Consider the following 26,775-nt stretch of genomic DNA (forward strand, 5'->3'; position numbering starts at 1 on the left):
AGTTGAAGGCTTAAGTGAGATGTTTAGTGTTGCTTTTGATGTGTGTACATCAATGTTTGTGTATGTCCCGTTAAGAAGCTATCTAAGGGCTTGCACAAGTGTATAAATACCAAGCACGTGCAAGCTTGACTGCCATTCTTAGTTAGCTGTTGAGATGTAAGCATGCATGTATGTAAGCTCTGTCTGTTAATCAGTTTGTTTGTATTTTGTGATGCTGCTATCCATCCTGATGTGTTTCCGTGTAATAAAGCATCTGAATGAAATACCCGCCTGCTTGTCATCTAAGTTAGAGAGGGACGAGCGAAGTGGTGTTAGAAGTGGTATTTCCAGAAGGGTATGGTGCTAAAGGATGCATGGCCAAAACAACTTGTTGCCAGAAAAAGTTCTAGTTTCTTCAATTTGAGTCCAAGAGGCACTCAGTTGTCATTGGAGGAGTACAGAGGAGTGGATCATCCCTACTGCACATAGAATTCACAGAACAGGTCAGAACCGAATGTCCGCTGTTAGAACTTGCTCAAATAAGTTCTTATTCACAAAATATGAAACAAGGCACACAGAATGCTCTAAATGACATTTGAATAAACCAGTATGCCCAACATTGATACAAAATGTTCAAATTACTATGGAAAATGTGTGAAATAAAGTCTGAATTGCATAAAATGAATAAAATACGAGGAAATGACCACATTTTCGGTAAGCACAAATTTTTCATATTAATTAAAGATATCCAAGTTATCAGAAGTGTATAAAGTGTTCACATGTTTGGGCAGTATTACAGTACAGTTATTTGCAAGATACAGCCATTACAGAACATATTTTGCAAAGTACAGCATTCCAAAGAGTTTATTGTGCATTTGAATGTTATTACAAGCTCAAAGAACAATTTGTCCATTCATAATTGCAAGGGCCATATTTTCAGTGTGTTTATGCCAACTTTGTGGGCACAGCAGATGGATTTTGAAAGCCCAGTGCACTTGTGTTTGATACTAATATTGCAGAGAACTGGAGAGTGTTTCACCAAGAGTACGACATTTTCATACAGGCTGCATTTTCTGATAAAGATGACCGTACAAAGGCATTTATTCTACTTACATCAACTGGGTCAGAAGCCATAGAAAGAGAGCATTCATTTGTGTATGCACCTGCTGTCCATGCTGAAGAGGAAGAAACCCCTCATATTGTTGTACCGGCTGAGTCAAGGGTGGTCCCTGAGTGCTTAAACATAAATTTAGAAAAATGTGTAGCCCCCAGACAAACCTTACAATGGAAAGGCACATTTTATACAAGGGATCAAAAGCCTGATAAAATTTTTGCAGCATATATAACTGACCTGAGGAATAAAGCTAAAACGTGCAGATTTGATGATTTAAGGAATGAGCTGATAAAAGACAGACGTGTGTGTGGTATTAAAGATGATGCTGTGTGAAAGATTTACGACAGTGATTTAACTTTGAATAAGGCGTTGGAGATTTGGCAGATATACAAGCTCATGTATGCTTCCAGTAACTTCTAGAGCTCATGTTGATAGTATGCAGCACGTGGGTAAAAGAAACTGGGCCAAGCACATGGCAGCAACTGTAGCCCCTGCACAAAGGTGCCAGAAGCTGTTGAAGACTGGGGGGTGGAGGGTGAGACGGGCACTTAGTGATCTAAAAAGGGCAATTTTTTATAAATATTTACTACCACAACATAGATTTACTTGGAGGACTTTTTAAGCTTAGCCAATTCCCTTTTGGTGCTTGATTCTTGAATTAACATTTTCTGATTGGTCTTACCTATCCCATGGGTGATAATTGTGTATTAGCCCTAGTGAGAATAACTGTGATCATTCCATTGATAATTTTAGGGGAACCATAAAAGGGATGCGGCATTTAGGAACTGCCTCTATCCATTAGTGGCATGAGGGGCAATCCTGGAGTACATTTCCTATTACCCATCCTTAAACCCAAGTTGCATTTCTGGATTTTATTTTTTTTACATTTTATAGCACAATGCACAAACACTAACAGATATCTGCTAAACAAAGCAATACTGCCTCACAATGAAAATAGACTTGGCATTAAAACTTTTTTGCCCTTGAAACTCACATTCATTGAAACAGCATTAAAACCCACACCACATTCAAAGAAAATACATCTGGCCAGTGGTGGATAAAGATTACCTTTGGGCTGTTTTCAAATCAGAGCCCTCTTGCGTACAAAACAAGAAACATACATGCGTTCTTTGATACACCTTCCTGGCTTTATTAAATTATATTCCTTATATAATACAGCACACTTGTTAGACTTAAGTTAGAATGCATTTTAAATGTATTGTTTGAACATTTTTCCAGTAGGCAATGAAGCAAAATGCATGCACCAATAATGACAAACCTGCCCTATTCAGAACATTTCCATGATAACAATCTACTTCTACACACAATATATAAATACAGAATCACAATAGTATAAGCCATAGGCATGTTGCACAGCTTCTTGCACTTATTTTCAATTGGGCGGGGGCAAAACGCCAAACACCAGGGACACATTTTAAACATTGCTTGCATAATTTTGGACAGTTGCTTGCATAAAATGTTATATTACCACTGTACATTTCACTACCAAGTCTTGAACCCAAAGCATTGTGCACTATAGTCAGAGCAACATGCCAGTAAGCTAATTCAGCAGTTTCCTTAAAGACAGGAAGACAAACTTAAATGGCAATCATTTAGTGAATTCAGTTCTCACTCATCACCATAGCTCTCAACCTCCTAGCATAAAAATACAGAACAAAGCCAATAATGGGGAAATACAGCCACAAAATAGAGGCACATTTCAAATACTGATCTTATAAACTTAGAAAATTGCTAGCATAAAAAGGTTTTGTTTTACTGCTCCTGATTTAATGAGGAACAGAACAGAACAAAACAAAAATGTGAGGCATAAATTCACAAGTGATGGTGGCTAGGGACTTTAGGCTCTTTTTGCCTGCATCCAAGGTGCAGGGTTTGAGCCTATGTACTTCTAGCCACTGTATATATGGATCAGTTGCAGCTGGTGCTGGATTTTCCAAATAACCCAGTAACCAGAAACCTTTCACATCTCACTTTCCCTGTGCTGAATTTAAACGTTTCTAAGTTCTTCCACATACCTCGGCCATGGCAGCCATCTGTTTCTCCACCTTCCTAAGACCATCTCCTTCACTTTCCTTCACTTTCCACTAACACCTGCAGTTCATTCCCAGTGGAGTTTACCTTACTTTTCTATTTGTTTTCTAAGTCAGTAACAATATTATTCAGATAATTTAATTTGCACTAACAATGTCTGATGCATTTGCTCCTATAAACAAAGACACTCTTGGTCTGATATTTCAGTGATACTGATACTTATCTTCATAACACCTTTCCCTAATTTTCTCAAACTTTTACAGCTGTAGTTATCTCAAAAATATGTTTACAGTCCCTTCTTTCTCTATTGTTACATCTCCATCACTTGTCAACTGCCAGTGCAAATACTCAACATATTCTATGTGGGCTGCAGATATACTCGCGTAAGCAGTTCTCTAAGCAACATTTCTAAACTTCCTTGTTTGAACTGCTCTACTTGGCATCACACATATCTGTTTCAATCTTTCTGAAGCCAATTTCCTACTGAGCACTCTAGTCTATTAACCTATCTTCTTGTGTGCCTCTTCCAATCCCACTTCTCTTAGCATCCTACGCATTTTGCATATCCCTCGTCTATCTACTTTACTCCCCATTCTGATCTCCACAGGACATCTTATTAAGCTTGGTCAACTATTCTGCTTCTTAGATATGTTTGTGTTCCAAGCTTCACATTTGATCACCTAATATTGTAAAAATAAAAAAGAAAGAAAGAAATCTCCTTCTGGGATCTTGTATTTGTCTTCCTAATTTAGCACCCCACCACACACACACACACACACACACACACACACACACACACACACACACACACACACACACACACACACACACTACTTTCAGCCCAAACTGCCATAAAGAAATCCGCCTGCCCGAATGGTAAATCTGCAACTTGGTTTGGCTCTGCAGTAATACTTCCTTCTGCCATGAAAAAATCCCTGCCTGAACATCCTCTCCTGCTGCTGTATTCAAACGGCGCTTAACGGTAAATCCTCTCCTGCTGCTGTATTCAAACGCCGCACGGCATGCTGACGCAATTGTGCATGTTATTCGGGACGTTGCAAGTGCTGCAAAAGTGGGGGGTGCCCCCTCGCTCTATGGTTCTGGTGCCCATGCCCCTGCAGCACTCACTGGTAAACCCCAGAGCTTTCCAGCACATTTCAGAGTTTGCACAGTCTCAGTGAAGCATAAGACTGAGTCAGCAAACAGGCATAAGGGTGAGGGTGTGTGCTTACCCAGTTTCCTTGCCAACTGTCATAATTATAGTGGAAATCATGAATCTAAAAGGGAAAAATGTTTAGCTTTTTTGTCAGCAATGCCACAAGTGCAATAAGTGGAATAATTTCAAGAGGTTTTGTAAATCAAAAGGCCCACATTCTTTTATTAAAAAGGAATGTTTCAAAAAATGAGTTGATCAATTAGAAAGCTGTAACCCTACTCTTTATGTTGATGGTGTGTCACTGCTTTATGAAACAGTCAATGCAGTAGATTTAAGGGCAAAGAATGAAGTATAAATGGCAAACCCATAGAGCTCAAAGTTGACACAGGTTCTAAGTGTAATGTTATGTCAGCAGAAACATTTACTAGAGTGTGTAATGGTGAAAGGCTTGAGTTGGCAAGTTGTGCTATGCTTGTTGCTTATGGTGGTGAAGCAAGTCTGACTAAAGGCTCAGTAGTGCTTTCATGTTACTGTGCTGGGATATACTATGACTTATTATTCTATGTGGTCAAGAGGCATGTGCAGTCATTATTAGGGCTCAGAGACAGTTTGAAAATGGGACTGCTTTCATTTAACAAGGAAGTCCCTCAAGTTAGTTTAAAAGACCACTACTCTAATTTCACCCAGTACATTTCTTTTACCTATGCTGATTTTTTCGAAGACAAACTAGGCACAATTCCAGTTGTGTACTCCATGAAGTTAAATCCAGATGTCAGTCCAGTTATCAGGCCAGCTCAAAAAATTCCAATAGCCATGCGGGATAGAGTCAAAGCCAAGCTAGATAGAATGGTGCAATAAGGTGTGATTTGTCCAGTAGGTTCCTCTACTCCAACTGAGTGGGTATCTCGCATGGTGGTAGCTCATAAGAAAAGCTCAGATGACATCAAAATATGTATTGATCCACGAGATTTAAACAAAGCCGTAAAAAGACATCATTCAATCCACACATTTAAAGACGTCGCAGTTCTGATGCCAAATGCCACTATTTGTTCTATCTTAGATGCAAAGAGTTCATTTTGGCAAATCCAGCTGGATAAGAAATCCTCATTGCTCACTACATCCAGTGGTCAGGTCCATATTTTTGAGAATACCATTTGGGATAAATTCTGCAAGTGAAGTCTTTCAACATGCAATGGAGCAACATTTTTCTGAGTATCCTTGTGCTATTATAGTAGACAACATACTGGTAGGAGATAATGGTGCTGAGCATGACAGAAACCTCAGGAAAGTTCTGGAAAGAGCTCGTCAACTAAATCTTAAGCTCAATCCACAGAAATGCAAGTTCAGGCTACAAGATGTTACTTATGTTGGTCATTTATTTACTAATTCAGGCCTACGACCAGATCATTCAAAGCAAACAGCCATTTTTGAGATTCCAGCTCCAGACAATGTACAAGCCCTGCAATGTTTTCTTGTCATAGTTAACTACCTGGTCAAGTTCATTTCCATACTTGAGCCAACTATCAGCACCACTCAGAGGGCTGACATGTAAAGATGTATCCTGGTCTTGGTTAGAGCAACACCAAAGAGCATTTGATGTCCTGAAACACAGAATTGATAGTCCACCACCTCTCAGATACTATGATGTTTACAAGCCAGTTACTCTTTCAGGTAATGTTTCAAAATTTGGTCTTGGTGCAGTCATTGTACAAGAGGATCAACCTGTTGCCTTTGCACAGACAACTCTTACTCAAACTGAGATGCACTATGCCCAGATCGAGAAAGAGCTTTTGGCAATTGCGTTTGAATGTTCGAAGTTCCATGATTATGTTTATGGTAGACCTATCCAGATCAAAACAGACCACCATGCTCTAATCACTATTTTAAGAAAGCCTATGCATACAGCTTCAGCCAGATTGCAACACATGAAGTTGAGATTGCAAACGTATAATTTCACTCTTGTCTACAACAAAAGCAAACGTCCTTATCTTGCTGATAGAGTCCCCAGATCACCCAGAAACACCACTGAACAGCATGAGAATGAGACTCTTGATTTTGAAGTCATGGAAGTGAGAAATTTTTCTTCCACATGTCTTGATGAGCTGGGAGATCACACAGCCATAGATCCAGTTTTACAAAGGATCAACCACTTTATCAACCAAGGATGTCCATCAAAGCAATCTAGATTACTTCAAGAAGTGCAACCTTATTTTCCATACAGAGATGAGATTTTGGCTGATAATGGTATCATTATGAAAGGTCCAAAAGTAATTGTTCTAAAGTCCTTGCAACAAGAGTACATTTTGTGGTCACCCACGAATCGGCTCTACCAAAAGAAGGGCAAGAGGACTAGTATTTTGGCTTTCTTTGTCACAAGACATTGAGAGAGCACGTTCATCTTGTTCTGTGTGTAATAGTACTAAGCCACATCAACAGAAAGACCTACTTCAGCTAAACCAGATTCCTGAACTACCTTGGTCGACAGTAGCCACTGACATTTTTGAGTGGAATGGTTAACATTATTTTGTGTTAGTAGACTCTTACTCCAATTGGTTTGAGATTGACCTACTTCCTAACCTAGCATCCAGCACTGTCATTACAAAGATGAAGCATCATTTTGCAGTCCATGGTAGTCTGCACATACAAAGTTATTTATGACAATGGCACGCAGTTTACAAGCTAACAGTTCAAAAGATTTGCCAAAAATGGGACTTTACTCATATCATGAGTAGCCCTAAGTACCCGCAGTCAAACGGTTTAACAGAACGTGCAGTTCAAAGTGCAGAACAGTTACTAGACAAGTCAAAATGAGATAATAGTGATGTTTTCCTGAATCTATTGAATCTCAGAAACATTCCTGGTGATAAACATCTTGGTTCACCTGCTCAGAGACTTCTGTTGAGACAAACCAGAACCACATTACCAATCAGTAGTCAATTGTTGGTTCCACGTGTCAGTGAAAGCCAAGCTGTTGAAGTGCTTAACCCAGAAGTCCTACTATGATAAGACCAGCAAACTGCTCAATCCATTATGTGAAAGAGAAGTGGTAAAGATGCAAATGTCCAAAGGCTATGATCGGATTGGAGTCATGAAGAATATTTGCCCAGATCCAAGATCATACATTGTGGAATCACAAGGCACAGAGTTTAGGTGGAATCAGAAACATTTGATGCCTTGATGCCAGTGTCCAAGCCTATACCACAGCGCATAGCCTGTGAGAAAGACTCTTTATCTCAGCGTGAGTTGTCCGGTGTTCCAATTCCAGAGGAAGTTCCAGAGAATATTCCCATTCTTGTGACCATTCCTAAAGTTCCTGATAAGAGTTGTTCACTGAAGACTATCCCTGTTGCTAGATTCGGTCCAGATTGTTATGTTACCAGATCACGTCTTTTTGTTGTTCCTGATTTATGTTACCAGATCTGGTCGTATCTTCAGAACATGTAATAGATACTTGATAGATAAGGACACTTGGACATGAACATTGTGCTTTGTTTCTAATGTCTATAATAATGTATGTCTAACTCCAATGTTGTTTTTATTAAGGGCAGTCCTTTTAAGACGGAGGATGTAGAGCAATGTCTGTGTATGTACCTTTAAGAAGCTATCCAAGGGCTTGCACAAGTGTATAAATACTGAGCACATGTGAGCCTGACTGCCATTTTGTAGTTAGCTGTTGAGTTGTGAACATGTATGTATGTAAGGTCTGTCTGTTAATCAGTTCATTTGTATTTTATGATGCTGCTTTCCATCCTGATGTGTTTCTATCTTAAATGAAATACCCCACCTGCTTGGCTTCTATGTTAGAGAGGGGCGAGCAGCAGTGTGTGTTTTAGAGATTGCTGAGGAGCAGTGTTGTCATTAGGGGGCTCTGGTGTGTGCTTGTGTGTGTGTGTGTGTGTGTGTGTGTGTGTGTGTGTGTGTGTGTGTGTGTGTGTGTGTGTGTGTGTGTGTGGTAGATGTGAGGGATGTAGTGTGGATATTCTTGGCAACCTTATTTGTATGCAAAATATTTGCCTGCAAGTAAGTTGTGTATTTACATCAATCACATACTGCGTTACTTTCTTTGATTATTTTATTGCTGCATTGCCTCAGGACGCCCAAATCTATCAAACTGTCCACAGAGACATTTGAAAATTGCATATACATGTTGTCTGGTCCTGCAACAGAGTGGAATATTACAGATTGGGTTTTTTCAAGGATTTCATAGAGTAGTTTCTGGAGCACAGGACAAGATGTGTGATAGTCCTACCATACAAAATAATTTTGATGTACAAACTAGCTGTCCTAATACCACACTGCATGGTAGGTTTCACACCTATAGGTTCATAGGTTTGTAGATGTGGCCTTTGTAAGCCTATCAGTGCATCCCAAACCTTTGACAAATTCTTGTGCCTTGATAAGTGTAACCAGGGGCTTTAGGGATGCATCATTTTACAAGCAGGGGCCTTGGAGATGAACCATTTATAGGCTGCCTGTGCCCATTAGAGACACAGGTGGCAAACCAAGGATGAATTTCTTGTTTCCCATCCAACTGTCCAAGTTACACTTGAATTGGCTTATGAAGGAATTCTACATCACATGGATGGGAGCCTGTTCCAGAGAATGTGCAAAAATGTGCTGTGGATGAATTGAACTAACAAACAATGTCCATAATTCACCCTTTGCAAAGGTAATTTGGAGGCAAACAGAACTAGAAAAGCCAACAGGGAAATGACAGGTATTGTCACAAAATTCATTAACTGCTTTAAAACTACTCAAAAATAGTAGTGATCACTGTAAAAAAAAGCAAAAGCAAGTTATCTCAGCCTGGGTGACTCTGGATGCAAGTGAAAATCTTCAAAAGCATTGCTCAGCTATGGGGAAGTGAGCACAGGTGGTGCAAATCTCCATAATTAATACCAGAAAAGATGTGGGATGATTACCCCATAATAGGCATTGCACAGATTTCTGATGATGATACTTAGTGCGCAATATCTACTTTCAGTCCCCCAAAATGAAATAATAAACTAGTTGTCCCACATCTGCAAAAACATAACACATTTACATACAGTGTAAGTATATATATATATATATATATATATATATATATATATATATATATATATATATATATATATATATATGGTTCCACTTCATATCATCAAATTATCATTTCATCGCATTTCAAATCATCGAGACCAAATCATCGAAAATTCATATCATCGAATCTCAAATCATTGAAAACTATAAAGCAGCTACAAATAACATCCCAGACACTGTTTACTACGTTTATGCAGGGGGGCAAGCCCCACTGCACCCCTCATGTGGGGGGCTCCACCCCCCACACCCACTGTAAATTAAACATACCAACTCCAAGGTCGCACTACAGTGGGGTAGGAAATCACCTTTTTCCCCCACTGTAGTGCGACCTTGGAGTTGGTATATTTAAGTTACGGGGGGTGTGGGGAGCGGAGGCCCCCACATGGGGGATGCAGGGGGGCTTGCCCCCCTGCATAAATGTAGTAAAAACTCTGTGGGGTGTTATTTCTAGCTGCTTTATAGTTTTCAATGATTTGAGATTCGATGATATGAGTTTTCGACGATTTGGTCTTGATGATTTGAAATTCGATTAAATGATAATTTGATGATGTGAAGTGGAATTATATATATATATATATATATATATATATATATATATATATATATACACGTGTGTGTGTGTGTGTGTGTGTGTGTACAGCACACCTATTTGCACAAAACTCACATATGCATAAATACACACAGACACACACACACACACACACACACACACACACACACACACAGACACATACGCATGCACAAGTACGTGAGGACATACAAATCCTGGGTCTCCCCTTCCCCCAAAATGATGTTGCTTCCTTTAATTGGAACCATAAATTAATTTTTACATAGACATATAGCTGTAGTTTTGTTTCCTCATTTCATTTGCAACATCTCTCCTCTAATCACATGTGTCTGAGAATATTTTAAAGCATGCCATCCCTGCAAAGGCAAAGCAGCTCCACTTATGTACTTAAGAGAGACATGACCAGAATACATTATCCAAAAATAGCAACAGATGTTTGCAGGCACAAACATTGTCTACATTATTATTTTAATTAAACAGAGGCACAGATTTCATAAATAACCTAAGAACATGGGTCAATAGGTGCAGTTTTTGCTACCATTCTGAAAACTTACTGGGTTAGGGACCTGGGTAGTGCAGGTCCACGTCTGTCTGACAACAGTAGCAGTTTCCATAACTATACTGATTAAAATCAGTTATTGTATTTTGTAAAACATTAATAGGCCATACATATAAAGTTAGTCTTCTTATCTCTGCAGTGCAATCAGCAAAAATGTTTGTAACACCATTACAGTCAGTGTTCCTAAATTCAACTATTTTAAATAACAAGATGAAACATGGTAAATAAGACAAAATGGAAGAATTCACTTATGAGTATTTTCTAAAATGTTCTCTTTTTTCCATAGTAAGGGTTCCCAAACGTATAACACTCATTACATTCTGTAAAAAAAAATAGTCTGCATACATCTATGGCACATACATCTTTGCCACTTTGCACAATATTAAATTTATAATTGTTAACTCTAAAAGAATAGCTTGTACTAGAAGTACTTCATCTCTGCCGGTCAATGCACATTATATAGGATAGGTTGCCAAGGCATACACTTTCTATCCAGGAGAATGCAAAAAAGTAAACCACAAGCATTTGGTTACCAAACATATTCCATCTAGGTCACCCTTCTTGAAACCATAAGAAAAGTCTGTTCTTTGAATTAGACAAAAAAATAACTAACTAAATAAATAAGCAGACCGTGCATGTCTTTCTGCTGTCCTTACTTACTTTTCAAGGTTTATCTTTTTTCTTTGTTCTTTTCCAAATCTCATTCACAGAGCTGAAGTTTCTTGCCTAACTCTTACAATACAAGCAGAAGTTGGCAGCACCTAGAAGTTTCTGTTTTATTCCACCTTTACTGAGGCATGATAGACTTTGTAATGCTTATATCATAAACGCTGAATATTACATCCATTGTTATACTGACTTCACACAGTCCTGACAGATTTTGCTACATTCCAAGATGTATGTGTAAAGGAGAAATAAACTCTATATGAATGTCACATGAATAAAGGCACAAAAATTAAACCAGGTGTAAATATACAGGAAAATAATTTGTGATCGTGTTTAACATATATGTGTATGCACTTTTCTGTCACGACAGCATTACAATGAAAAGTATTTCATTCCTACCTGTCGATAATAACTGGATCTGATGGTGTCTCATTCCGATTACCACAACTCTTCTTGTCACAGCAACGACTGAGAAGAAAAACAAAACAAAAAGCACGTGGTCAGACAGTAACGCAGACTGAGAGCTAGGACATTACTCCCTAACACCCCAATGCATGCTGGGAGCTGCCTCAGACACTTCATGAAACATTCAGGGTTCAAACCTCCCATGCATTAGACTGTCTTCTGCTAACATTAAACTTATTTTGAGTCCTATAATGGGACTGTTTATTTTCATTTTGTTTTATTACAAAAACATGAAAAATGCTTTAGCAAGAACAAAATTAGTGCTATCTGTGTTATTTCAGTAATATATTCTTATTAAAATCTTTACTGAGAGACTACTATTTTTAATTACTGTAATCTCAAAGTATTATGTTTTAGCATGATAAGTACACTAGTAACATGTTACATATGAAAATGAATGGTTTAAAAGCCTTAAGCAAACAGATTAAGGTTGGTGAGAGCACTGAATATTTAGGAGACATCCCAAACGCCCTGTCACTGCTTAAAACATTTAATCAGTATTGAAAGCTTCTGTTCTCCTGAAGCACTCTGGGTAAGGTTAACACCTGATCTGTTACATGCATAGTTCACTCATTGCTTGATACCTGTTTAATCGTCCTCAGGGAGAGGAGAACTAGAATCATATCCTTCTAAGCAACAGGAATAAAGCAGAGAATCAGTCCCTGATTGGATCTCTGTCATAGGACACATAGACACATCACATACAGAGTAGAGCGTGCACATGCTCACATACGCACATACAGGCACACACACTCAGACACTACAGAGATACACATACACACACTGCATACACATGCACACACACTACACACACTACACACAGACACACACACACACACACACACACACACACACACACACACACACACACACACACACACACACACACACACACACACACACACACACACACACACAGAAACACACACACATTTATTTATGTATGTATGTATCACACACCCACACACATTGCATACACATTTGCAATGCACAAACTGGGAGAGCAGTCTGTGTACAAACTGTGGCTAACGTAGCTGTTCAGTGTCAGACTTACTCCAGGTAAGAACAGAGGAAGTTCTCTGATGCCCTGTCCATATTTATAATATAAATACCACTGTAGGTCTCCTATGAAAAGAGCCCATTGGTCAAGTGGTACTAAACTATGGGCCTCCTATGAAAAGAGGATATTGGTCTGGTGGAACTAATCCTGTCAGCAAAGGACAAATAAATATCATGTAAGCTGCTAAAATCTGCCATCTTATGTATACATTGTTCTTTATTTTTAATTTTTAAGATTCTTACATTATTTATTGATCAACTGATTGATTTGCACTTGTCAACTTGCACTTGTCAACCAGGATAGTCTGTCTGGACACAACTACCCCTTTTCAGCAGAGACCTAATTCCACTGATACAATTGTTGCATCGGATACATTCAAATTCAATAAAACTGCTTACATATAGAAACGTATACATTCAATACATACTAGATAGCTAACAAATGAAGAACTAAGACATGCATAGTAACTGGATTGCAAAGAATTAAGTAGGCAGTCTTCACACACACACACACACACACACCACACACACACACACACACACACACACACACACACATACACACACACACAGACACATGCACACACACACACACACACACACACACACACACACACACACACACACACACACACACACACACACACACACACACACACACACACACACACACACACACACACACACACACACACACACACACACACACACACACACACACACACACACACACACACACACACACCACACACACACACACACACACACACACACACACACACACACACACACCTACACATACATGCGTGTACACATATACATGCATACACATGCACATGCACACATGCACGCAAACACACACACACCACACACAACCGCAAACACTCACACACACCTACACACACACACACACACTCAAGCGCATGCGCGCGGGCACACACACAAACACACACACACATGCGTACACATGCACACATGCATGCACACACACACACACACACACACACATATATATATATATATATATATATATATATATATATATATATATATATATATATATATATCTTTATCTTTAGATTGATGCTTCAGGACACCGAGAAACAAAACTTCAAGACCAAATAACCGATGTTCTGAAACTTTAAAAATATAAAAATACGACTGTGTTTTTGCACGGAGACTACATCCCCCACACCTCCTGCTAATTATATACACTAACTCCAAGATCGCAGTACAGTGGGGTAAGGGCAGCCCCTCTGCACCCACACACCCCATGCTAATTATATATACCAATGAGATCACACTACTAAGGGAAAAAGGAAAAATTCCCTAATCGCCATTGTATCGCAATCTCAGTAATGACAAAGGGTTGACGTTTCAGCACAAAATCAGGTTTATGCACTTTCTCCACTATTGCATGACCTCACGGTTTTTATATATAAGGAGCAGGGGCTGTGAGGTGGAAGATATGGTTAGATTTTTGTCAGTATTTTGTGTTTAGATATTTTTGAGTTTAGATATTTTTATGTCAATATTTCTGCTGTCAGTCTTATGCTGTTTAGATCATTTATTGTACTTCTCTCTCTCTGTGTCTCTCTCTCTATGTATGTATGTATATATATATATATATATATATATATATATATATATATATATATATATATACATACATATATATATATATATATATATATATATATATATATATATAATACATAAAAGAAACCTGTGGCCAATTATGAAACAAATCACAAGTGAATATTTTATTTTGAATTTACCAGCTCTATTTATTATGTGCTCCAAAAAGTATCTCATAATGTATTTAATATTATTTGTTATTATTCATGCTTTGTGACCATGTAAGTCCTACTAGGCCAGCAGTCTCTTTTATAGGGGAAGATCCCTTTCTTTCACTAAGTGCTATGGGATCCTTTATATCCAACTGACCAACCACCAACACAGGTACTTAAGGCCTTGATTTAACATCTCAGACAAAGGACAGCAGGCTCAGGGCTGCAACATCCCGTGATATGACACTTCTGGTAAGTTTTGGAAAAATGAATCTAATTACATGGTGATGGAATAGAAAAGTACAATTGTGTACATTGAACTTACCATAAACAGTAGATGTTAAAATGATCGCTGCTGCAGTAGCTTTAGTTATATGGGTTATATCCTGTCAAAGATATAACAGCTGGCCAGCTTCTAAAGCTTCAGGGCACCTTCCACAGTCCCAAACTGAGCTGAGCTGAATAAAAGACAAGTTTGGGTTCAAAGCCATTCAGAGCTTTCCTGCCAACAGAAAGAGTGAGGCTGAGCCTGGAAAGGACAATGCTAGGAAAAAAATAAGTGCCCACACCCTGGCATTAAAAAACACCAAAAAAAAAGTGATTATTCAAACATCTACTGCTATGGTAAGTTCATCTTACACAGCTGTACTATGTTCATCATATTGATCACTGCTGCAATAGCCTTAGCTATATAGGTAGATTCCCATTGCTAACTATATTTGGGAGGTGGAAGGAGAAGAATCCTGGAGCCCCTAGACAATGCTCCTACCAAGTCCTGATCTAATCCTAAAGAAGGAATCAATCTTGTAGTGTTTTGTAAAAGTATGTACAGAAGACCAAGTAGCAGCTTTTAGAATATTTCTAGAATGCAACCCTTTCCAAAAAGCCTTAGATGAGGCCAAGGTGCTGGAAGAGTGGGGACTTGACCCTGCCTGTAATAGATTTCTCATGGTGAGTATAACAAAAGGTGATAGCCTTAGACAACCATTTGCAAATAGTCTGTTTTGACACAGGTTGTCCCTTCCCAAGAAATGAACAACTGATCTGAAGATCTGAAAGATTTAGTTCTGTCAAGATAGTACCTGAGTTGGTGGACATCCAAGGTATGGAGTATCATTTCTCCATCATTTTTAGGTTCAGGAAAGGAAATGGGGAGATGGACAGTTTGGTTTAAAGTAAACTCAGATACCACTTTAGCCATAAAAGGATTAGATCCCAAGGAAACCCAGCCGCTGTGGAAAATGAGGTGAGGCTAACTAAGCATAAGTACTTACAAGTCAGACATCCTTCCCGCAGAGGTCAGAGCAATCAGTAAAACTGATTTCCATGTTAACACTCTCACGTCAGCCAGGTTAGCTGGCTCAAACAGAGCAAGTGGAAGCATCTCTAACACAAAATTAAAATCCCAAGGAGGGGCCACTGGTTTTCTTGGAAGTCTTTTATGCAAACCCCTTTCAAGAACATTTTGACATGAGACTGCATTAAAACAGAAGGATCCATGGGCAGACGTGCTGAAATGGACAATAAATGAACCTTGATAAAGGAATAAGAAAGGCCACATGATACTAACTCACACAAATATTGTAAAACCAGATAACAACTAGCCCTGAATGGGTGCTGGTTATGTTGCTGGCACAAACTAGAAAACCTTTTCCATTTGCTAACATCTTTTTTTTATAGTATCAAGCTTTCTTCCTTTGATTAGTACCTGTTGCACGTCCTCAGTCAAAGGAATTCAGACTCTGTCATCCAGCAAGTTAGCTGAAGATGACTGATGTTGGGTTGTACTAAACAGCCCTGTTCTTGAGTGAGTAGATCCAGTCTGTGAGGAAGCTTGTGGCCATTGCTCCTGGCCATTTCCAAAAGAAGGGAAAACCATACTTGTCTGGGCCAGAAGGGAGTCACCACAATGACCTTGGAGGATTCCTTCTGAATCTTTAGAATTACCCTGGATATTAGTGGAAAGGGTAGAAAAGCTTAGAGGAACATTCTTGTCTAAGGAAAAAAAAAAAACAAGAGTCAGTCTTCTAGGCTTCTAGGCCTTTTTGCATGCCAATTGATTGTTCAGAGAGGCAGCAAAGATATTTACTTAAGAAACTTCCCACAGATGAATCAAATCTTAAAAGAACCCCTGATCTAGTTTGCATTCCTGACAGTCTGCCCTGGTCCTTCTCAGCTTGCCTGAAACACAGTTTTGCTCTGATGGAATGCAGGATGCCCAGAGAGTGAGATTGTGATGTGAAGCTATATTCAAAGCTAACATGGCTAGTTTGCAAAGGGTGTATGACCTGGTTCCCCCCTTGCTTGTTGATGTACCACATGACTGTGATAGTGTCTGTAACAACTTAAATAGACCCTGGGGACCAAAGATGGCTCAGAAAGTTGAGTGCCTTAATCAGGACAAGCATCTCCTTGAGATTGATGTGTTTGCATCTGTCCTTAGTGTCTCACATTCCCTGCACTTTAATCCTTCCTGAAACTACTCCCAAACAAAGCCCAAAGTGTCTGTGGTGACTGACTACTTAGATAAACCCCAGCAATGGGATTTGAAAAGATAGAGGATGTTAAATCTGGGGCCGTAGAGATTTCAGATACCACTGTATCTTTCTCATGTTGAGGCTTGCCAGGGGTATCATGAGAATCATAGATGCCATGAGACCCAAAATCCTGAGGTATTCCCTGAGTGACAGAAGTTTAAGTGTAAACCTTAGAAATAGATCTGAATAAAGATCTACTTTTTCTTGTGAACAAAAGCTCTTTGAACTGAGGTGCCTAGTTGACATCCCAGGAACACAATACTGTGTGAGCAAGTAGAGAAAGACTTTTGAATGTTTTCTTGGAAACCCATCTTGTGCAAGAGATCTGTCATCCAAGAGAGAGAGAAAGATTCCTGACACTTTGAAACAGATAAGTAAGTCGTCTAAATATGGAAAAATGTGGAAATGTGCAGCCTGCAATGAGCTATAACTGGAGCCAGACAATTTGTAAACACTCATGATGCAGTGGATAGTCCAAAGGGCAAGGCAGAGAATTCATAATGTGATCCAGACACACAAAACCTTAAGAAACGTCTGAAGTCTGGATGAATACAGATGTGATGATGGGCATCTTTTAAGTCTAGAGTTATCAGGAAACTTGAAAGAGGAAGAAGAAGTAACAGGTTGTGAAGTGAGAACATTTTGTATTTTGGCACTATCACAAACAGGTTTAGGAAAGAATGATTCAGAACTGGTTTCTAAGCAATTTCTTTCTTTGGTACTAGGCAGAACTTTGAATAAAACCTTTCTCTACCTACGAAGGGGGAACTGGTTCTATCACTCCTCGGTACAGCATGTGATGAAGAACAGGTGGAAACAGTCTGATCTGCATGATGAAGGAATGACCCCTCTGGAAAGGAGTAATTTCCTCCCACTGCCATCTGTAACTTTAATGAATGATTTTCAGAACTCATTTATCTGAAACAATCTTTTGCCAAAGAGAAAAATGGAGATTCGGACTTTCTGGAAGACACAAGGAGCCAGGGTTGGAGGCGGTCACAAACTCTTGAATAGTCATTCAGACTGTTGGACTGTTCTTGGTTTTGGAAGGTTCAAGACTTGACTGTTTATTCTGTTTTTTCCCAATTTTGGATGAGGAGATAAAAATTCTGTTGGACAATTTGGAAAAGGAGGGATGAAAAATCTTAGAGATTCCCTGGATCAACTTCCCCCTTTCATTACACATTTTTATCACCTCTGCAGCTGAGGGGAGAAACATCTCTATGCAAAGGAGAATTTATAATCTCATTTCTATCCAAAGGAGAATTTAGAATCTCATTTTTATTATCATCTGGATAGTTCTGAGAATGCAGCCATACAAACCTCCTCAAAACAGCACCAGTACCCATAGGTCTGGAAGAAGTATCGATAGAGTCATACACACACTGCACACAATGAGTCTTGATCTGTGCAATAGAACAAACTAAGTTATTTAAATCAGAATTTTCTTCACAAGAAGAAAACATTCCTCATACTTTCACAATTTGTCAGAACACACTTCCCCATACATACCTATCCATATTTTCCATCTTTATCAGAAAGAGTAGGACTGGTGTTAACTAAGTGTTTACCTGCAGTGGGGTCGACTAAAGCTGTAGCTGCTGGGTCAGCTTTGGGAAGAGGGTATAAACATTTAACTCATTCACTCCAGTGGAGCTCAGGAAGTTTGCACTGTAACTTTCAATGGGTGGAGCCTAAGCCTTTTGACAGAATCAAATTATGTCCTTACATTTCAAACAGATGTTCATATCGCTGGAACTATAAGGATTATTTAAAAAGTATAAATGGCAAACACTTTAAAACAAACTATGTTTATAGTAGTAGTATTCTTTAGGTTCTAGGTCTTAAACAGGATTTTTAAGTCACAGTAAACACAGTAACTATTATGTTTGTAATTGTAAATAACTTACAATATCTCAGCAACCACTCAAGTTGTACACACATACTGTCAGCAGCATTTTATTCATCTAGCTGAGAAGCTATGGAATTCTGTCAGTGTTACTTGAGCATTGAAATATTTAGAAAAATGTGAAAATTATATTTATATAAATTAATATCTTAAAAACAACAGTTAATATTCCTTTACCTGCAGAAGACAGAGGTCAAATATTAATGCAGTTTTTAGTTTGCCATTGTGTAAGCTTTAAGATGATTTTTTTTAAAACCTTGTATACAACATGGTTTTGGAATTATTGATACAAATATGAACAAGCAATATTTGACGCCTATAGGCGTCAGTAGGAGTTAACTGCAGATGCACCTGGAGGTATCACCGGATGTAATGAGTTTAAAGACTGAGAAGCTTTATACATCCTATTTGCCCTCTTAGAAGCAGCTGGCTGATTATCAGTAAAACAGACACATCCTCTAAAGCTGACAGAACATGAGGGATGTGTACATGTTCTGGAAAATTCTTCTGCAACAACTTGTAGTATTTTCTGAGAAACTGATAAACCTCAGTTTTCTCCCACTGGAAAAAAACTGACACATTCTAACAATAGTCTCAGAGAAAGAACCACCCCACAGGGAGAATCAGACACCGAGTCCTCCTCTGAGTCTGAATCAGAAATCTGAGGGGAAAAACCCTGTATCCATCTGTCTATCTTCTTGTTCAGATTCAGAATCTTAAATCTCTTCAGGAGAAGAGGAATCCCTCTTTCTTTTACCAGAAACTACTTCACAAGAAGGATCAGTAGCCTGAATTAAACCTTGAGCCAGACCCAGTAAACTATTTCTATCCAAAGACATTTGAGGAGTAGAGATATGCTTGGTTTGCTGTTTCTTTTTGACAGGAAACAATGGCGCCATCTGTGTTACTAACGGCAGCAGCTGCTTTCTCTAGGAATGGGCACAACATTCTGACATAACAGGTACACCTTCCCTGTTCCCTCTCCCAGGATCAACAAGATTGGCTATCCTTTTCCCACTGACTTTTTCTTTTTATGGTTGTAAAAAGGACCGACCATGGGACTGGTAGTCTGTTCCATGGTCAAGCTGAAAGTGGTGCCTCTTTCCCAGGGAAGACAAGCAGTAATTGCTGGTAAACAGTACCATTTCACAAAAGTTATTCTTCTGACAGAAGAAACACAGCAGAAAACATTTTTAAACACTATCCCAGCCCCACAAATGAAAAATAAACACAATTCCTCCATAGAAAATTGTTTGAGTTATTTTACAATACTTTTAAACTGACAGGAAAAACGAGTGCTCCATTTAAATGCATGTTACAGTCTCAAGACAGTCAGCTAAAACAAAACACTCCCACCTTTAAAATGCCTTTTTTAAAGAGGAAAGTGATAAAACATCAACAAAGTTAAGAAAATGGAAATTTTCCCCAAAGGGAATTTATCTTCTCAGCAAAGGAAAGTACAAGCCAAGCGTCGATCCTCGAAACTCGCAGAGGAGTGCACTCTTCGGCGGTAGTAAGGCTTGGAAAGGCTTTGCATCCTAACTTGTTTTTTAGTCAGCACAGCTCAAGCTGTCTTTGCATCCTAACTTGTCTTTTAGTCAGCACAGCTCAAGCTGTCTTTGCATCCTAACTTGTCTTTTGGTCAGCACAGCTCAAGCTGTCTTTGCATCCTAACTTGTCTTTTGGTCAGCACAGCTCAAGCTGTCTTTGTATCCTAACTTGTCTTTTAGTCAGCACAGCTCAAGCTGCTTGACAGTACAGGTGTATCAAAGCTGTCATGAAGCTTTGGAAGCTGGCTGGCTGTTATATCCTTATCTGGCTATAACCCCTATAACTTAGGCTACGGTAGTGGTGATCAGTATGATGGACATCCACAGTCTTCTAATCTTCCAGCATCAAAGACAAGTTTGTTACTTGTTGAGCCCCTGACATTGTCCAAACTAGAATAAGGATAGCTTCTACTTGTCTTTTCTTATAATTTGTTGTTCTTGCACTCCAGAATGTGTAAACAATGACATACATAACCAATAATGTGGTCTGAAAGAATATATATTTTTTAAAACATTATAATTTTTACATAAAGAAAATAAGAACATCCCATCTGGCCAGCTCTGGTGCCATTACTTTGTCCACCTTTTATTAGTGTACATTCTAGATGGCTTCGTACTACAGCATTACCATTCTTGTTTATAGCTCACCTTCCTGTGCTTTACACATACTATTTACTAATAATCTCATCTTCTTACAAGTCCATATTATTTCTCCCCTCATTAATTCTTTCTAGAAAACTTCTACTTAATGACTTCCATGCTCATAAACAGAAATCTTCTTTCACCTCTTCTGGACTGGATCTGCGGATGGTGAGATACGCACCTGAAGTGACTCACAGAGAGGTTCCCAGTAAGCACAAGTGTGCACCAGGGTTCAGCTCTGAACCTACTGCTGTTCATATTGGTGACAGCAAACAGGTTGGAAAAAACAGATCAACAAAGTTGCTGTATGCAAGTGATGTGGTATTACAAGCAGACTCTGAACAGGAACTTCAGCAAATGATAGCAATGAAATGTAAAATTAAAGGCACATGGGATGAAAGTTAATATAGATAAGATACTTATCATGGCAAGAAACTGAATGAAGAGGCAAAAACAAAATCAGAGGGGCTGTAGCCAAATTGCACAGAGTGTCAGGTGTAATGTATGACAGAAGAATGCCAAAGAAGCTGAAAAGTAAGGTGTAGAACAAGACAGTGGTGCGTCCAGTACTACTGTATGGTACAGAAACCTGGGCAGGGAATGCAGAGCAGATGAAGAAGATAGCGGTGATGGAGATTAAGTGCCCGAGATAGCTGGTAGGATGCACACTGTGGGACAGATGAAGAAATTAGTACATAACAGCAAAAGCCAAAGTAGCTCCAATTGCAGAAAAGGTCAAAGGGACAGATTATGGTGGTTCAGCACATGTGCAGAAAAGCAGAAGACAACTTAGTGATGAAGATTTGAGAGAAAGGGAAGGAGATAAGAGAAAATGAGGACATCTTCCCAGGAGATTGATAGACTGAGTGAGAAACAACATACAACAATAACACATGACAAGAGGAAGAGGAAGGAGAGTACAGCGCATCAAGAAAGGTGGCAACAGCTGACACGAACCCCCTGACCCCATTTAGAAAAGGGGGGATGATAATGAAAGTGAGCTGCCCTGATCACGCCAATGGACATTTTTATAGTATTTCTACATGTATTGTGAATGTTCAATACTTTAGTATTTCTATATGCATTGTGAATATTCAATACTTTAGTATTTCTATATGTATTGTGAATACTCGATACTTTAGTATTTCTATATGTATTGTGAATATTCAATACTTCAGTATTTCTATATGTATTGTAAATATTTGATGCTTTAGTATTTCTATATGTACTGTGAATATTCCGATACTTTAGTATTTCTACATGGATTGTGAATATTCGATACTTCAGTATTTCTGTATGTATTGTGAATATTCAATACTTTAGTATATCTACATATATTGTGAATATTCAATACTTTAATATTTCTATATGTAGTATAAATATTCGATACTTTAGTATTTCTATATGTATTGTGAATATTCTGATACTTTAGTATTTCTATATGTATTGTAAACATTCTGATACTTTAGTATTTCTACATGAATTGTGAATATTCGATACTTCAGTATTTCTATATCTTCTTCTTTTGGTTGTTCCTGTTAAGGGTCGCCACAGCAGATCAACTGTTTCCATTTCTTCCTGTCCATTGCATCTTGCTCTGTCACACCAACCACCTGCATGTCCTCTCTCACCACATCCATAAACCTTATCTTAGGCCTCCCTCTTTTCCTGTTATCTGGCAGCTTCATCCTTAGCATCTTTTTCCCAATATACTCTGCATCCCTCCTCAGCACATGTCCAAACCAAAGTAATCTTGCCTCTCTGGCTTTGTCTCCAAACCTTCCAACCTGGGCTGACCCTCTAATATACTTATTCCTAATTCTGTCCATCCTCGTCACACCCAGTGCAAATCTTAACATCTTCATCTCTGCCATGTCAAGCTCTGACTCTTGCCTTTTTGTCAATGCCACTGTCTCCAACCCATATTTCTATATGTATTGTGAATATTCTGATATTTTAGTATTTCTACATGTATTGTAAATATTCTGATACTTTAGTATTTCTACATGCATTGTGAATATTCTGATACATTACTATTTCTGTATGTATTGTGAATATTCTGATACTTTAGTATTTCTATATGTATTGTAAACATTCTGATACTTTAGTATTTCTACATGTATTGTGAATATTCGATACTTCAGTATTTCTATATCTTTTTCTTTTGGCTGCTCCTGTTAAGGGTCGCCACAGCAGATCAACTGTTTCTATTTCTTCCTGTCCTTTGCATCTTGCTCTGTCACACCAACCACCTGCATGTCCTCTCTCACCACATCCATAAATCTTATCTTAGGCCTTCCTCTTTTCCTGTTACCTGGCAGCTTCATCCTTAGCATCTTTTTCCCAATATACTCTGCATCCCTCCTCAGCACATGTCCAAACAAATGTAATCTTGCCTCTCTGGCTTTGTCTCCAAACCTTCCAACCTGGGCTGACCTTCTAATATACTTATTCCTAATTCTGTCCATCCTCGTCACACCCAGTGCAAATCTTAACATCTTCATCTCTGCCATGTCAAGCTCTGACTCTTGCCTTTTTGTCAATGCCACTGTCTCCAACCCATATTTCTATATGTATTGTGAATATTCTGATATTTTAGTATTTCTACATGTATTGTAAATATTCTGATACTTTATTATTTCTACATGTATTGTGAATATTCTGATACTTTAGTATTTCTGTATGTATTGTGAATATTCCAATACTTTAGTATTTCTACATGCATTGTAAATATTCTAAACAGTGTAAGAAAGTTCTGTGTGGAAGATTTTCAGTCCATATATTTCTAGTTAATCACTGTATATTAATCAGATCAGACAATAGTAGTAGAAGTAGCGAACGTAAACTCGTCTTAAGTCAAAACAAAACAAAACAAAAAGTAATACTAGAAAATATATAATTGTACAGCATTACTAAGTATTCAAAAGTAATCCAAGCAAGGCAGGCAGTCTGTTTCCAGTCGAAAATCCTTTGTTAACTATACTTACTAGAAGAAGAGTCAGTAATGAATCAACAGATGGACCTAAACTAGTTTGAAGTGGATTGATGTTAACTTTAGAAACAGAAGCAATGAGGGGAAGACCATATTCAAGCCAGGAGCCAGGATAGAAGGACATCCTTGCTGAGGGGAAGACCGTATTCCAGCCAGGAGCCAGGACAGAAGGAAAGCCTTTCTAATGGCGAGTGGGAGGGAAAGATTTTTTTGGTGAAGAAAAACATGGAGTTTTATTTTTGAGTAGATTATTTTCTATGTCACAGTGAAAGTTAAGAGATTGGTCTTGAAAAAAGGCCAACATACTTGAAGGAAGGTGAGGTTTCAATGCTACATTTGTAAGGATGAGACATAGAAAATGCATTTGGACAGTTAGCTAGTTTGCATGATGTGGCAAAAACAATAGATTCTGCTTTTGAGGGGTTCAGAAGGAGGTTGTGTCAGATTAGTCATTGTTGCAGTTGGAACAGTTCAGACTTTGGTTGAGTTTGGATAATAAAATCAGAGTGCCGCATTTTGTAGATGTCGTATCATCAGCATAAAGTAGAAGAGGAAGTTGAAGGTAGTCAAGGGGCAGTTTGTTAATAAAGACGCGTGCCCACTGGTCATCCTCAGTAAACAAATGTCAATAAATAAACAAATGGAGAAGATAAAAGTATGTGGGGGGTGGTACCCTGGGAACAGCCACGAGAAGTTAGGCAGTGCCGGAAAGAATGTTTCCTATTGTTATTTTAAAGTATCTATTAGCCAAGAAACTTTTGAACAAAGATAATGAACCTGAGCTAATCCAGTTTCTGTAAGAAAGTTTATGAGTAGTTGATAAGATAAAAGCTTTAGTGAAATCAATGAAAAGTGTTCAGTGATGTTACCTTTGTCAGTACTAGTAAGAAAATCATCTGTAAGAGTCAACAGAGTTCTCACTGTGCTTCTGCCAGGCCAGAAGTCATGTTACCTGTGGGAGATGATGCAGTCCTGTTCGATATACTGGGATAATTAGGCCAGAAGCCATGTTACTTGTGGGAGACAATGCAGTAGTGTTGGATATTCTGGGATAATTGAGTATAGTCACTTTTTTTCCAGGAAGTTGCCTAGAGTTGGAAGTGTGGAGATAGGGCAAAAGTGGGAACAATTGTTTGGGCAAGAGTATTTTAGCAGAGGTTTTACTGTGACAATTTTCCAGATAAAAAGCATTATCTGTTTTCTGAAATAGAGGTTGTACATATAGGTAAATGGGTCCATCAATATCCCTCTGTACCAATGCCTAGTGGGCAATGTTGTAGTGTACTGTCTCACCAGATGCGTAGTAGCAAGCACTCCCCAAACCCTGCCTCAGCTGGTTGATGTCTATCTGTACTCATGAATAACCAATATGATGTGGCTCTCATCCACATAAATATTCATCCTGATGAAGAAGGCAATGCCATTTCATACTAGACTAGTATTTCAGTTCAAACTATCCGAGATTTAAAGTTGACTTGTTTGTTACCCTTTGTTACCCAGTACTTTACAGTTAATGTTTTCCCTTTGCTTTTGCAAGGGAGGAAGCCCACCTGCAGCCCCGCCCACTTCAATATAACAACTCCGAGATCACATTACATTGGAAAAGAGAATAAACAAAGACTATACAAGTAATACTCCTGCTGTTTCAGGCAAATCCAAACATCGCGTTTGTCAGCATTCTTGGAGAGAATACATAAAGTGTGTTACAGGGCTAGACAAGTGCAAATACTTGAATATAGACAAAGTGCTTATGCAATAGTATTTTGAAGCCACCTTACTTTAGAAAGAAACTAATTAACAATCAATGTATGCATGATTTCATTGGCAAATATGCATGGCATGCCAATCATTCATCATTTGCATACCACATCACCGGCATAAGGCCTGTCAATCACTCCGACCACACCCATTCCTGAGTGAAACAGCCAGTGATGCAGTACGCCGCCTAGTGATAGCTATGATATAGCTAGAGACAAAGAAAGGTCAAACATACCACTGAAAAGGCTCTTACCTTCCACAGGCTTGAGAAAATATAGCTTTTTTACACTCTTGTGTGCAACACGGGTATCTTTACAAGGCAACTGAGAAGGAAAACATTGTCATGTCTTTAGGTTTTGGGTCTAAACAAGGCATTTATATAGAGCAAGTGAATAATTAGCAATTACATTTATACATTCTGCTAAACTAGTTTCATGCCTACCTAGATAAGGACATAATTAAGGGAATGTTTTTTATCATTGTTTCTCAAGGATAATGCAGAACTCCCAAGTTTCTCCTTTCTTTATATTTGATTTTTGTGACATATGTGCTCATGTAAAATATAAAAAATGTTTTAAATTAAATGTAATAACTTATGCTGGAATATACAATATGCAAACTACTTACATGAGGCAAAAAAGTGAATAATAAATGTGTGACACTGTCCTATTACTTTTCATCTCTCTCTCTCTCTCTCTCTCTTGCAAATATATTTATTCTTTGTGCCCCTGTAAAATACCTCATTGGTGCAACAGCGTTGTCTGATATAATAATATCTGTTATCTCTATCAGCTACAATACACTGGTTAAAGTTCTAAGTTTGGAGTCTAGTCACAGTTTTGACCAGCCCCATTTATGTACTCTGTTATCTGGTTAAAAAATAGGTAAATAAATAAACAA

The 26,775-nt window shown here is 38.5% G+C and overlaps 1 protein-coding gene across 3 annotated transcripts in view; it reads right to left on the reverse strand.

Moving 5' to 3' along the window:
* Positions 1–26,775, reverse strand: part of LOC122794658 (transcription factor COE3-like) — a 2,019,913-nt gene that overhangs the window by 1,422,329 nt on the left and 570,809 nt on the right. For all 3 annotated transcript variants that reach the window (XM_044063281.1, XM_044063282.1, XM_044063280.1), the window contains exon 6: positions 11,573–11,641. In XM_044063281.1, the coding sequence (XP_043919216.1) occupies positions 11,573–11,641 (69 nt within the window). The remainder of the gene's footprint in view (positions 1–11,572; positions 11,642–26,775) is intronic.

The sequence above is a fragment of the Protopterus annectens genome, chromosome 2.part1 (genome assembly GCF_019279795.1).
Source record: "Protopterus annectens isolate FY-2018-M chromosome 2.part1, PAN1.0, whole genome shotgun sequence".
Lineage (NCBI taxonomy): Eukaryota > Metazoa > Chordata > Ceratodontiformes > Protopteridae > Protopterus > Protopterus annectens.